The sequence below is a fragment of the Clarias gariepinus genome, chromosome 2 (genome assembly GCF_024256425.1).
Source record: "Clarias gariepinus isolate MV-2021 ecotype Netherlands chromosome 2, CGAR_prim_01v2, whole genome shotgun sequence".
Lineage (NCBI taxonomy): Eukaryota > Metazoa > Chordata > Actinopteri > Siluriformes > Clariidae > Clarias > Clarias gariepinus.
Window position 1 is genome coordinate 41006788 of NC_071101.1, and position 13803 is coordinate 41020590.

The following is a 13803-nucleotide window of genomic DNA, read 5'->3' on the forward strand; positions in this document are numbered from 1 at the left end:
CGTGATCTTGAATTGGCCATGACTAAATTAGGGAGAAAATCTGGAAAAAATCCAAAAAAAAAAAAGAAATACTAAAGCTTATTAAAAGATGGACAAATGTATTGAAAAGCAATGGGATTATGTAAGAAAATGATATGTCTTTTCTAAAAATTTATTCTAATAAATTTTATAGCCATAGAGTGCGAATAATTTTTTACTCACTCTCATAGAATTATACACATACCGTCACACTTCTTTTTTTTGCATTTGGATATGCTTTCCTGCTCACCACGGTGGAGTTGCTGTCAGCTTCTAAAGTTTACTCTGTCTTGTCAAATCAGCAAATCATTTAAACCAATAGTTCTTTATGCCATTCTTTGCACAACCCTAGAGACCTTTACAGGATTCCTAACCTCTACTGTAGCTGCTTGATTTCATGCATTGTGCTTACATAAATAATCAGAGTGAAGCATGCCTATAGGTACACCAGAAGTTAAGGCAGTTCTTTTGTTGTGTGTTTTTGCTTCAGTGATGCCCACTATTCAACACGGCCCTCAAGTCTTCAGTACCATAGAGGGAAAGCCCATTTCTTTGCCATGTCGCGCCAATGGAGTGCCCAAACCAGATATTACATGGGCTAAGGTAAAACATTCTCTGGTTTTATTTTTCCTTTCTGCATGGGATGATGGGGGTCACTGTCCCTCTCTGTGTAATCGACTGACGGGAGGTGAACCCAAAGACGTCTAGATTTGTTGTAGCTCATCTGCCTCAAAGTTGGATGGTTTGAGTTACCATAGCCATCCTCATATGATGGTTTGAAACCAGGCTCATATCTAAGTTCTCCAGTTTCTGGTCTTAGGCTGAAGGTTTTATGGTGTGAATGAGCTTTTTATTCCTAAGCGAGGTATATATTAATACTTAAAGTATGGAGTGTTATCATAAAACAATTCAGTTTGAAGGATCAGTCAGGCTTAGCAGTAGATGATGCTCTTGGCTCCCAGTCAAAATAAAGAGTTTACCGCGTATTTGGACCTCAGCAGCGACCTCATTTTCCCTCTCGTCTGGTCCAACCCAGTATACTAATCACCATCCTGATCAGCTGTCGTCATCTGCACCTGTTTCTCACTGGTTCATGCCAAAAGTTAGATGTTCAGATACAGGGACTGGACTGACAATGTGCAGCAAAACAGTCCTTTAGGAAGCCTGGAGAACTGTTCCTCAAGACCACATTAAAATACAAGAGAGTCTGGCTCTTGTCTGGCACACTACTGTACCTCGTGGTTTAAACCCTTCCAGTTTGCCCAGTTAATATCTGTGATGTGGTGCTGTGATGCTAGGCTGAGCCCAGTGAGTGGAATAGGAAAGTTCTGTTTATAGAGCCACATCTGGACAAGTGTACCTCATGATTTATTTTTGTCTCAATGGACTTTCCAGAACACCACAGGTGAATCCAGGAATGCTTGAGATGTGCATCAGGAAGCGTGTGCGTGTATGTGTGTGTATATGCGTTTGTGTAAGTGTGTTGAGGGCACATCAGTACTCAGCATGAATTTCCTTAAGGTCCACATGATAGACATTAACACGCTGATTGTGGGAAACCACTACTGAGACACTCTTTCTGCTGTAGCTGCGTGCACTGAAGAAAAGCAACAAAGTTACGTGATAGAGATATAAATAGGAGGCATGCGAGGGAACCTTGGCAGAAACCTTTTTTTTCCTTTGTCAGTATGATGAGTCCTGGGTTGAAGCTTGCAGACAAGGTTGCCAGGTCTCTACAAGATTCCCAACCCAAGTTTGAGTTTAAAGAACTACACCAAAAATGATCAGAAGATGGTTTGGCTTTAGATAAGTGAGAAACTGTTAACTTTTTTCATAGTTTTTGTTTTGGAAGAAGTCAAGTTCATGCTGGTTGTAAAACGCAGTGAAGTAGAAAGTACAGATATTTGCTGATGGATGAATAGGTTTATTAATCTTCTATATGATGCATTAAGATGTGCTTGCTCGCAAAGGAGCCACGTCTTAGCAGTGTAGTGTCCTGGCAGCCGTGCTCACTGGATTAAGACCACGCTGATTAACTCGATGCATATCGGAAGCTTGGGAGAACTATTGTCTGAAGCAGGAGATTTATCTTTAAATGAAATGAGATGAAAGACACTTGATCCAGATAATCATGGGCTTTCAGGAGAATGCAAACGTACTGTATGTTGGACCAATAGAGACAGGAGATGGATCATGAACAAGATCTTTCCGCTGCATTCAGAATAAACATCTAAAACGATGACTCTGGTTTTCCAGCATATTTCGCTTTAAATTCATGTCCGTTTTAATCCTTGTTATCTAAACTGCCTTTCTTTTAATAAATGTGGCTGCAGTGTCATCCAGAAGCCGATTCTTTATTTTAACTCTGAATGTATGAGAATAGGATTTGGACAGTAACCGTAGACTTCATCATTCTTGTGGTTTCTGTCCAAATCCTGCGTTTTTGTCACAGCAGGGAGAGCTGCTGGATCTGAGCAGCGGTGCGTTCTTTCTGGAGGAGGAAGGCAGTCTGCACATCGCGTCGCCTGGGAGGAACGAGTCCGGGGAGTTTGTCTGCACAGCCACCAATGCGGCTGGATACAGCTCCAGAAAGGTCCAACTCACTGTCTACGGTTAGAGGCCCGACTAATATGTGTCTCTGTGTCGTCTCTCACTCTCTCTCTCTCTTCTGCCTTCCATCAGTGTGCCACGTCTGCAGGGTTTTTCCAAAAAGGAAATTTGTAGAATTACTCTCACTCATCTTCTATACCGCTTTATCCTGTATTCAGGGTCGCGGGGGCCTGGAGCCTATCGCAGGAGACTTAGGGCACGAGGCGGGGTACACCCTGAAGAGGGTGCAAGTCTATCGCAGGGCACATACAAATACACACACACACACTACGGGCAATTTGGGAACGTCAATTAGCCTAACCTGCATATCTTTGGACTGTGGGAGGAAACCGGAGTACCCGGAGGAAATCCACCAAGCACGGTGCTAACCACTACACCAACGTGCCGCTTTTGCAGAATTAATGATATATATACTGTATATATGGAAATGCACATAATGTAATCTATTTCTATGATGCAAAAGACACGTATGTGAAAATACATTATGTGTTTTCAAAGATCAAAGTTGTGAAAAAGTTAATATTAAAATCTGAAAGAAAGTAAAATGTAATTATGGCCATGCATCACATTGGTTCATAAGAATTTCTAGGGGTACCAATATTTATGACTTTTTAATGATTCTTATAATTACTGTGTAATTAGGCTGAGTAACCATATATGAAACTTTTTTACTTGTATTTATAATTTTGGACCTTACACAAGTATGGGTGCCAAAAGTTTTGGACCTACTCAATCCATTCTTTTTTTTTTTATTCTTTGTTCTTGATTTTAAAAAAAAAATTGTGTGTGTGTGTGTGTGTGTGTGTGTGTGTGCTTTTAGTGAGACCCAGGCTAAGTGGTGGTGGAGCTGGAGATCAGTCAGGATCAAGAGACCCATTAGACATGTCAGTGACGGTGGGTGATGATGTCACTCTCCCCTGTGATGTGCAGAGCGTCCCACCCCCCATCATCACCTGGGCCAAAGACAAGCAGTTCATCTCCCCTCATTCCCCCAGGTGAACATGTACACACATGCACATCTGTACGCCACACACATGCTGCTATTCCAGGTTATCCAAACCTATTTTTAGGAGGTTTGTTTCCTCAGACTTGGGCAGATGCTGCTTGAAGTTTTTGAAGTGTTAGTACTGAACCTGTTACGTGGGATGTTAAATGAAGTAAACGAATGACAGTGTTTCATTGCTATTATAGCACAGCACCTTGGTAACAGTTACGTTAAAGAGCAACGATCGTGCTTGTTGTCTTTGTATTGTTACGTTTAATGATGAAAGTTAGTTCACTTATGTTATAGCAGCTACAGTATATTCAGTCTCTTTCCACCCAAAACCTCTTTTTCTCACAGTGAGAAACCTGAAAGCTTAAAATCCTTCTGGATATAAAGCCCTGACTCAGTGTCTGCCGTACAGCTCCTGTGGTACCATAGAAATGATCATTGGATTACGAGAGGTGTTCAAGTCAAACCGGGACTTTTGATTGTGCTACACTAATGCACTTATCCCAGTGTTTCACTAGTGCCATCATACTAGAAGGTTTCCTCAGTGCACCGTAGCCATGATCTTGTATGAACTGACTCCGAACCGACTGCACTGCATTTTATGTTTAAGTTTTATTGCTATTATTTTCTATTTCTTTTTATAATTATTTTCTCCTCTTTTATGTAAAGCACGTTGAATTATCATTGTATATGAAATGTGCTATACAAATAAACTTGCCTTGCCTTGCCTTGCCTTGCCTTAAAACCTTGGCCTCCCAAGAACTCCTTTAAAGTCAGGACTGTATGTGGGATGTGGCAGTAGCTCCCAGCTGAGTTCCTGTACTGTACAAGTGGTGTAGTGATCAGTATGAGATTGTGGATTAACCCCACAAAAAGAGAATGGCATTTGTGATCAAGCCCGGCAGAACCGCGTTCAGCAACGCTGGGGTGTGAAATGTTGTTAATTACTTTCCCTTGATTGTGCCTCTTCATGCAATCCAGAATTATTTAACACAATTCAATATCCAGCCTGCTAATCAGTGCATTAACTGCTAACACCTCTCCCCTGCCTGTCTGACAGACACATTCAGCTACCCTCAGGCTCCATGAAGATCACAGAGGCACGTGTGACAGACAGCGGCACATACCTGTGTGTGGCCACCAACATCGCTGGCAACTTCAGCCAGGCAATCAGACTCAGCGTCTTCGGTGAGACCTTTCAACTTTTACATTTACAACAAGGGTTTATATCGCTAGAGGCATCTCTAAATTGTATAAAGATATCCAGTAGTTAGTTATTGCAATCACCTTTTCCCCCCTATTATCATGTTTTAAATGAAGATGAATCGACTGAAGCTCCAATCCACTGAAGCTCCATTTATCCAATCCACTAAGCACTGAGGCTTAAATCGGAGCTCACAAATCCACGTTGCTTAATGTAAAAGCAGTAGCATGAGGTAACTCCACAAAGGGCCATTTGTTGAAGTCTTAGAGACGATTAGGTTTCTGGATTTGTTTTGGCTTGGCCTTCCGCAGTGATTGGTTGCAGCTGAGGGTTTGAGAAAAGACCCAAGAGTAACAAAACAATGGACAAATACTCCAAAATACAGTAAAGCACATGAACACTTTTCTTATGGGGAAAAAAAAGACCCTTCTGTGCTACACCCCAGTTGCATCATGTCCCAAAGGTACGTGGTATAAGACATCAATGATTCTTATTAACTCCAAGTATAAATCAGATGTTCATGATTGCATGCTCCTGGGATAGTCATGGTCTACAAGGAGCTGACAAAACATCTGTGAAAAGCTGAAATATCCAGAGCATCGGATGTTTCGTGAAACCCTATGAAGACTTTAATTAATACGTGGTGATAGAGGGACATTGACTTTAAAAATACGTCAGGGTTTTAGACTTCCAAGAGACCTAAAAAAAAACCTAAAGAGAATTTCTGGGAGCTATTGGACATCCTTATTAGGAAGGATGGAAAGAAGGAAGCAACTTGATACTGTATGTGAGACCTACTGTATATTTTTAGGGTATAAAGTCAACACAAATGATTAAAACGCCTCCATACTGACTGGGAAGCATGGTGATGTTAGCATCATGCTTCTTTATATCCACGTACGTAAAAAAAAACTTTAATTGATGACCAAATTCTCTTTTTTTCTACTTCTTTTATTGCTTTCAAGGTCAGATTAACCATTGCAAACTCCCCGACATTTTTGATTTGATCTTTATTCCTGTCTTTATATGACATCAACATCTGAAACCTGCAAATTTAATTAGAGTGCATTTTCTACCCATCGTAATACCTTGACGAATCATTTTTCATATGTTTGTCCATATGAATTATGCACGAACGATAAACGCTGTCCCTGGTCATGGCTGGCATTCTCATCACCGAAGAATATATGTATGAAACATCAAGGTCTGTTGTCCATCTCAGAACCTGATTTAACCGGTCAGCTACAGGTACCAGCTGACTTGTGCTAATCATAAAACCGTCAGTCAGAGTCAAATTCTTGCTGAGTTTCACGTGTACAGTTTATTACCCTGACATAGCTGTGATTCCAAACAGAGACCTGCTGTTTTTTAATACCAAAGGGATCCGCATCGGTTTTGAGTCATTTACTCGTTTTCAGAGACAGATACCGTTTTAAATTCTTCTAATGATTATAGCAGCTCTGAACGTTTCTTGTTTCTTTCTATTTAAATGGAATTTTGAATGTTTTTCCCCCTGTCTAACCCGCGGATAGTGAGCATGTGCGAGCATGTACGTTTGTGGACACGTTTGTGGCCAGATGATGACGGAGAATGTTTTTCACCTAGCGTCTCTACAATTAAGCATGAGCGTTTTCAGAATGAGATTATAGTGATTCAGAGAAACACACTCAAGGATGTCAGATGTCGAAATGACAGCAGGCAAAACCATGAAACACTGTGCGTTTTGATTTGTTTAAGATGAGTAGCTCCACTGATTGGTTATCATCATCATCATCATCTTTAAAACTTACAAACTTACAATTACTCATTTTTAATTTGACTAAGGTTAACTAAGGTTAGTGTAGCTGTCATTATTTTGACTGATTTCCTCCCCCAGTGCCTCCTCGTATCCTGCCGGGTCCACGTGTGATGAAGGTCCAGGTGGAGCATTCCATAGACCTGCCCTGTGTGGCCCAGGGAGTCCCCCAACCCTCAGTCAGCTGGAAGAAGCACAACACCACCCTGGTGCCTGACGGGACTCAATACAGTCTCTCCCCAGATGGAACGCTGACTGTCCTACAGGTGGCACTAACGGACGAGGGAGTTTACGGTTGCGTGGCCAGCAATGTGGCAGGACAGGACGAGGCCAGTATCCAGCTGCAGGTACAAGGTGAGGTGCCCAGTGAAACTACTGGGAAAAGGGATGCTTGGATAACAACTGACTACATGACTTTAGTGGACATTGGTAATAACAATGAAAGCAGTATAGGTACCGGGGGTGTTCAAGTCAAACATGATTGTGCAGAATAACAGGACACATTTATGAAAGTAAAAACTCCCTGATCTTCTGCTACACTAATGGACTTATCCCAGTGTCTCACTAGTACTTCGATACCATCAAGGCCAGAGTCTTGACCTGTCCATAACACTGGCCTCCCAGGAACTCCCTTAATGACCCAAACATGTGGAAATGACTTGGAGTGAGGTCAGGACTGTACGGCAATGAATGTAGCAATAACTCCCAGCCGCATCTTTTCTGCAAATTGAGTTATTCGTCGATTTTCAGGGATCGGGTGTCCCACTCACTGAATGTTCATGGGGACGTCTGCAGTGGCCATGGCCAGGATTGAACATGCGGACATCTTTAAAACGTTTGCCCCATTCAGCTGTTTTACTGCAGCTAAACGTCATCACTGTACTGCTCTTATACCTTCACTCAAGGGAAATTTCCAGTTTGCCTTGAATGCCCCTCGTATTTATCATTATAAGTAAAAGCACTTATGTATAGCTGTCACACCACCATACACCTCAACCAGTGACTGTGAGTGTTTGTATCTTCATTGTGTGAGATGGAAATTGGCAAATTATTATTTATAACGTTTTATTTATAAGGTATTTACTCATACTGAGGGTTTGGCATACAGTCAATGAAGGCTTTTTATTGAAATATTACATTTTAACAATTTTGAGAAAATTTCCTGTCCACAAGGTCTGTTTCACACATGTATTGTACTGTAACTGCATCTTAATTAATGCACAAGTGAAAAGCAGAGCTAACATTGTTGTGCACATAACTCTGGTTTGGTCCGATAGTCCCCCCTGTAGTGGAGGTCTCCGAACCCCCCTTCAACAGTCCTCTTCAAGAGAGAGTTGCAAACCAGCGCATCGCATTTCCCTGCCCCGCCAAAGGTAACCTAGCGTCTTGTACACTTCAGCAGAGCATAGAGCTGGCTGTTTTGGAGTGCTGCTTTACAGTTGGTTCTGTGATCATGCAGGTTTCCCTCAGCCAGTAATTAAGTGGTTTAGGAACGGACAGGAGCTGACAGGGAACGAACCCGGGGTGTCTATCTTGGAGGACGGCACCCTGCTCATCCTGGCCTCGGTGTCACCTCTGGACAATGGAGAATACACCTGCACAGCCGCTAACGACGCCGGCAGCACAGAGAAGAAGTACCAACTCAAAGTTAACGGTAAATACCATGTTAGTCATTATGGAATCAATAGGACATGTAAGAATAAGAAGTTGATTATAGAAATAAATCATTACAAAGGGATTGCGCTTAGGTTTAAGATCGTATTAAATACATTAACCAGTTCTGGAAAGCTGTAAAGACATCAGTTTCCCTCCTGCTTTTCAGTGCCCCCTGATGTGCGCGATGGCAGCCTGCCATCAAACGTCTCAGTGGTGATGAACCAGCCCGCCAGTTTGGTGTGTGATGTCACCGGCACACCTCCACCGGTTATCACATGGTTTAAAGATGGCGTACTGGTGCGTGCCCTAAAATAATTCATAAAGGGGTGCAATGTGGCCCGATGCAACACATGAAGAAGTTGTTTATAAGTGTAATGTGTCGAAATCTAATAGAAGTGTTGGTGGTTTAATGGTTAGCACTGTTGCCTTGCACCTCCATGTCCTGGGTTTGATTCCCGTCTCATGGTCTGTGTGCTTGGGGTTTGCATGTTCTCCCCATGCTGGTGTATTTCTTTCCGGGGACTACAGTTTCCTCCCACAGTCCAGAGACATGCAGATTAGACTGATTGGCATTCCCAAATTGCCCCTAGTGTGTTAATGTGCATGTGAATGTTGACCGGAGGTCTTACCATAGTTGTAAAATTGGGATTAAAGGCAATGATTAACACTGGCCTCGACGGTCCCTGGTTGGACTACTGAGGTTCCTTACATCTCTTACTTTTTTCGGGCATGGAGATGAAGCTCTTCAGGGAGGTTTTCAGTGCATTTAACATCATAATAATCAGAAGTTCAACATAGAAGTTGAAGTTTGAGTGAAGACTGCAAATGTCAGATGTCAGACTCAATGATCAAGAAGGCAATTCTCTAAAGCAATATAAACCTGGAGCTGGAGAGTTTACTAAAGCATCGCTGCATTGCTCTCCTTGGGTAGAAATGATGATGATGATGATGATGATGGAAGATGAACACCAAACTCAGAATTTCATTGCAAAAGATGAAAATACAATATAATTACATGTTCACTCATGTGCTACGGTTTATTTAGGTGGTTTCCAGCAGTAATGTGCAGATCCTGCAGAGAGGGAAGATGCTAAGATTGCTTAAGGCTGGTACAGCAGACTCAGGCCACTACACATGCAAAGCCATCAATGTCGCAGGAAATACAGAGAAGGACTTTCATCTAGACGTCCTGGGTGAGTCTGTGTACTCTAGTGTGAAATATTAGGTTTTTGAAATCAGTTAGCTGCTGATGGAATGCCATTGGTACACTGGCCAGATGTTTAAACACTGTTACCTTAGAATAATGAAATAATGTAGTGCAGTGCCAAACATTTTAAATAATCAGCACTAATAATGTAGAGATTGAAATTTGCAATGTACTGCATATGATCTCAATAAGTATCAGCCTGTACATGAACCTAGAAAATAAGCTTTGCTTGTTTCTGTGCCAGTTCCTCCTAGTATCATAGGAAGCGGTGGGTCACGTGACCTCCACGGTCTTCTGAATCAAGAGATCAACTTGGAGTGCAAGGTCAAAGGTGTGCCCTTTCCCACAATCCAGTGGTACAAAGACAGGAAGTGAGTTGCCCCATCCAATTCCTGTAAATTTCTTATTGCAGTGTGTCGGTCGATACCCCCAACCCAGCTCAACCCTGCGCTCTTTTGTCTTCTCTGACTTTTCCTTCTTTGCTTTAGGCTGTTGTTTCTGGGAGATCCCAACATCGAAGTGCTGGATGATGGCCAGGTGTTAAAAATAAAGAGCGCCCGATTAGGAGATCAGGCGCGCTACCAGTGTGGCGTCACCAACTCTGCAGGAAAGCAGTCCAGAGACTTTAACCTCAGTGTCTACGGTTTGTGGTTTTCACCCTTAAAGAGATCTATTATTCAGTTAGTAATGCATTAAACACTTAGATGCAGGACCAGCGTGTCAATGAGCTCATGGAAGCCACAATTGGTTAGTGATAGGGCACAGTGAATAACGGCATTCCTCCTACCCTGAGAGCACGGCCAATTTGGCTCCCCAAAACGAATAGCTGTGGCCAACTAATGGAACAATGAAATTGATCAATTATCCAACATGGATCTGTTTGCAATTTTGCCTGTTTAAAGGTTAAGGGGAGGAATGAGGCCACAGATCACTAGCGTCACAGGGTTGGCATTTAAGGGGTGTTTTAGCCATAAATGCTAACATGGATGAGATTGAATGGTTTTGCCACTGGTTTTCAGTTTACTATTAACTGAAGATAACCGATGTTGGGCCAAACAATGCTAAGTATTATTCTGGAATTCTGGTATAATTCTGATCTTCTCTTTTCCTTATAGTACCACCCAGTATAAAGGGAGGGAACGTGACCTCAGAGGTAACGGCTCTTCTGCATAACCCAGTCACTCTGGAGTGTGAGGTGCGCGGTGTGCCCCTTCCCGCCATCACCTGGTATAAGAACGGCGAAACAATTCTGTCCAGCAGGCAGACACAGTATGTAGACCGTGGTCACTTCCTGAAGATCTCCCGAGTGCAGGTCTCAGACGGCGGACACTATATCTGCAGGGTCACCAGCGTGGCTGGAACGGCTGACAAGGCCTATGAGTTGGACGTCTACGGTAAGATTTTGCTTTATTTTTTTACATTCATAATTTTCATATGACCCCCAACAATAAGACATTTTTTTCCTCCTATAGTTCCTCCCTCCATTTCCGGAGGTGTAGATGGACCATTGGAGAAGACAGTAGCAGTCGGTAAAACTCTGGTGCTGGAGTGCGATGCAGCTGGTCATCCTCCGCCCTCGCTCACCTGGATAAAGGACGGATCTCCTGTTAAAACTGGGGAAAACCTGCGGATTCTCAAACAGGGTCGCAAGATGGAGATCGCCAGCGCACTACCTTCCGATTCTGGCCTGTATGTCTGCGTAGCAACCAGCATTGCAGGGGAGATGGAGATCAAGTACGATGTCGGCGTTTTAGGTATGCATTTTTTTTTTTCTGTGAGAGTCTGCACTGTCATTCAAAAATGCACAAAAAGAGAATGATTGGGAACATGTGTTTTAACTCTCCAGTTTTAACTGACATCCTTAGACGCCCCCTCTTGTTCCACCCGTTTCACATCTGTCCTTCATATAAGTCATTTGTGAAAGAACTACAGTACGTATGTATAGGAAACGCTCCCTGCTCCAGCTGGACTGTGCATTATTCTCCATCAGTCTTGGCAGGTCTGTTGTGGTGTAATTTTTCATCTGAGGCATTACATCACTTTCCAGAAATCGGCTCTAAGAGTCAAAGCCGGCGTTTCTTAGATTCGACCTCGTCACTATTATACTTATGCTATACTACTGCACTTATCTCAGAATTTCACTAGTGCTTAGATACCATCAAGGTAGAGAGTTTTCATTGGACTGCCTGCTTCACGCTGGCCTCCCAGGAACACCTTCAATTGGCCAAACAAATGGAAATGCCTCTCAGCCGAGTTCCTGTAATGTGCATGTAGGTGTTGGTGAATGATTGTGTATACAGTTCTCGTAGACAGATTTGTTGAGAATGATTAATTTATTTTTTGTTTTGGGAAGGCTAAGAATCTTAAATTTTAATACAGGTACCATTTGGACTTGAACTCCAACCGTACATCACATTATCATACTGACTGTGAAATAGTTTAACCCTACTGCACCCTTTTAAAGACTTTGCAACCTGTGCACTGATTGCCAGTCCAGATTTGTGTTGCATCAATGAAGTGTGGTTGATAGAAACTGAATTGGAAGTATACGACTGCATAAAATATAGAAACTTGAAACTGAGTCTGAGGAAGTTTATTGAACTTATTATTCTTTTCCTGTGTTTCAGTGCCACCCACAGTAGACGGAGCAGATAAGGTTACGGATGCGACTGTCATCATTAATAATGTTCTTGAACTTGAGTGCCATGCCACTGGTATTCCTACACCAACCATCACGTAAGTACTGGTTGGGTTGCTATTTGTATTCGCTAGTGAGATTGGATGGTTAGCACTGTCACCTTGCACCTCCAGGGTCTGGGTTCGATTCCCGCCTTGGGTCTGTGTTCATGGAGTTTTCCTGTTCTTTCATGAGTTTAGTGGGTTTCCTCTGGGTTTCCCAGTTTCCTCCAACAGTCCAAAGTCATGCAGATTGGGCGGATTGGCATTCCCAAATGTGTGAACATGTGTGTATGTGTGTGTGCACCCTGCAACGGATTGGCACCCCGTCTAAGGTGTACTCCGCCTCTTGCCTTAAGTCTCCCAGAATAGGCTCCAGGCCTGCCGCAACCCAGTATACAGGATAAAGCAGTATAGACGATGAGTGAATGAGTGTAACTTGTGAAACCCCAAACCTAAAGTTTTTGCTCTGTCTGAGACATGCATACAGTATATAGAAAACCCATCAACACATTCTCATGTGCACCAAATACCACAAAAGGTCTCAGCTCATCTTTTCTCTTTGGTTCACTCTGTCTGAAGGTGGTTTAAAGACGGCGGGCCAGTAAAGCAGGGAGAAGGGGTGAGAATTTTGGCGAAAGGTCATCGTCTGGTCATCTCACGTGCCCAGGTCTCAGACACAGCCCTGTTCCAGTGTGTGGCCTCGAACGAAGCAGGAGAGCAAGAAAGAGATTTTAAAGTAGCAGTCCATGGTAAGAACAGAAAAAAATGATTGTGATGGAATTTCACCAGGACGTTGTGTTTAATGTCTTGTGTTCATTTTTGTGTTTTGCTTACTGCTGTCTAATGGAAAGTTTACAAGTAGAGGTAATTATACATCAAATCCATTTTCAGCGAAACTACTTTCAGAAAAAAAAAGAAATAGACGAAACTTCACATCATCCGAGTGCAATTTGAGTTTTGTTCTTGTATGCAGGTTAATTATGTTTGTCTTTCTTAGTTCCACCATCGATCCGTTCTAGCGGTGCTGCTGAGCGGTCGGTGGTGCTCCACAGTCCCGTAAGCCTCCAGTGTGTGGTCAGCGGCGTCCCAGCTCCCGGCATCACCTGGCTCAAAGATGGGCGTCCTGTTGATGCCACTCAGGGATTGCTTAAGGTACGAGGATGCTTTGTCTTCACACAGGGATGGACTATGCTTGTATACCGGATTTTACCCATATTTGCATATTCTGTATACGCTATCAGACAGTCCTCTCTCTGTCTCTGTCTCTGTAATAAAGCTGGAATCTGGAGGAAAAGTTTTACACATTAAGGAAGCCAGAGTAGAGGATGCAGGCAAATACACGTGTGTGGCAACCAACGCTGCAGGGGAGGCCCAGCAGAACATTCGCCTCAGTGTGCATGGTATAAGACAGGATATATTGTAGAGATCTATAAACTATTAAACGCCGATAATTACATGTTTTAAATCTGATTGTTTTGCTTTTCCACAGAACCCCCTGTCATCCAGTTTGCTGGAGAGACTGTCAATCAAACCATCCTGGCAGGATACCAAATCCAGATGCAGTGTAAAGCCACAGGAAGTCCAGTTCCAGGTTAATTATATTATATTATAGCATCAGCTGGCCTTCAGGGGTTAAACGT

At 42.8% G+C, this 13803-nt stretch overlaps 1 protein-coding gene across 1 annotated transcript in view; it reads left to right on the forward strand.

Annotated features, from left to right (window-relative positions):
* hmcn1 (hemicentin 1) overlaps positions 1-13803 on the forward strand; it is an 87202-nt gene that overhangs the window by 41370 nt on the left and 32029 nt on the right. Inside the window, exons 20-37 of the mRNA XM_053485517.1 lie at positions 509-621; positions 2471-2630; positions 3449-3623; positions 4683-4810; positions 6703-6975; positions 7899-7994; positions 8081-8275; positions 8444-8574; positions 9323-9470; positions 9729-9855; positions 9973-10127; positions 10600-10878; positions 10957-11238; positions 12112-12220; positions 12743-12912; positions 13161-13315; positions 13440-13563; positions 13653-13754. Coding sequence (XP_053341492.1) covers positions 509-621; positions 2471-2630; positions 3449-3623; positions 4683-4810; positions 6703-6975; positions 7899-7994; positions 8081-8275; positions 8444-8574; positions 9323-9470; positions 9729-9855; positions 9973-10127; positions 10600-10878; positions 10957-11238; positions 12112-12220; positions 12743-12912; positions 13161-13315; positions 13440-13563; positions 13653-13754 — 2922 coding nt within the window. The remainder of the gene's footprint in view (positions 1-508; positions 622-2470; positions 2631-3448; positions 3624-4682; positions 4811-6702; positions 6976-7898; positions 7995-8080; positions 8276-8443; positions 8575-9322; positions 9471-9728; positions 9856-9972; positions 10128-10599; positions 10879-10956; positions 11239-12111; positions 12221-12742; positions 12913-13160; positions 13316-13439; positions 13564-13652; positions 13755-13803) is intronic.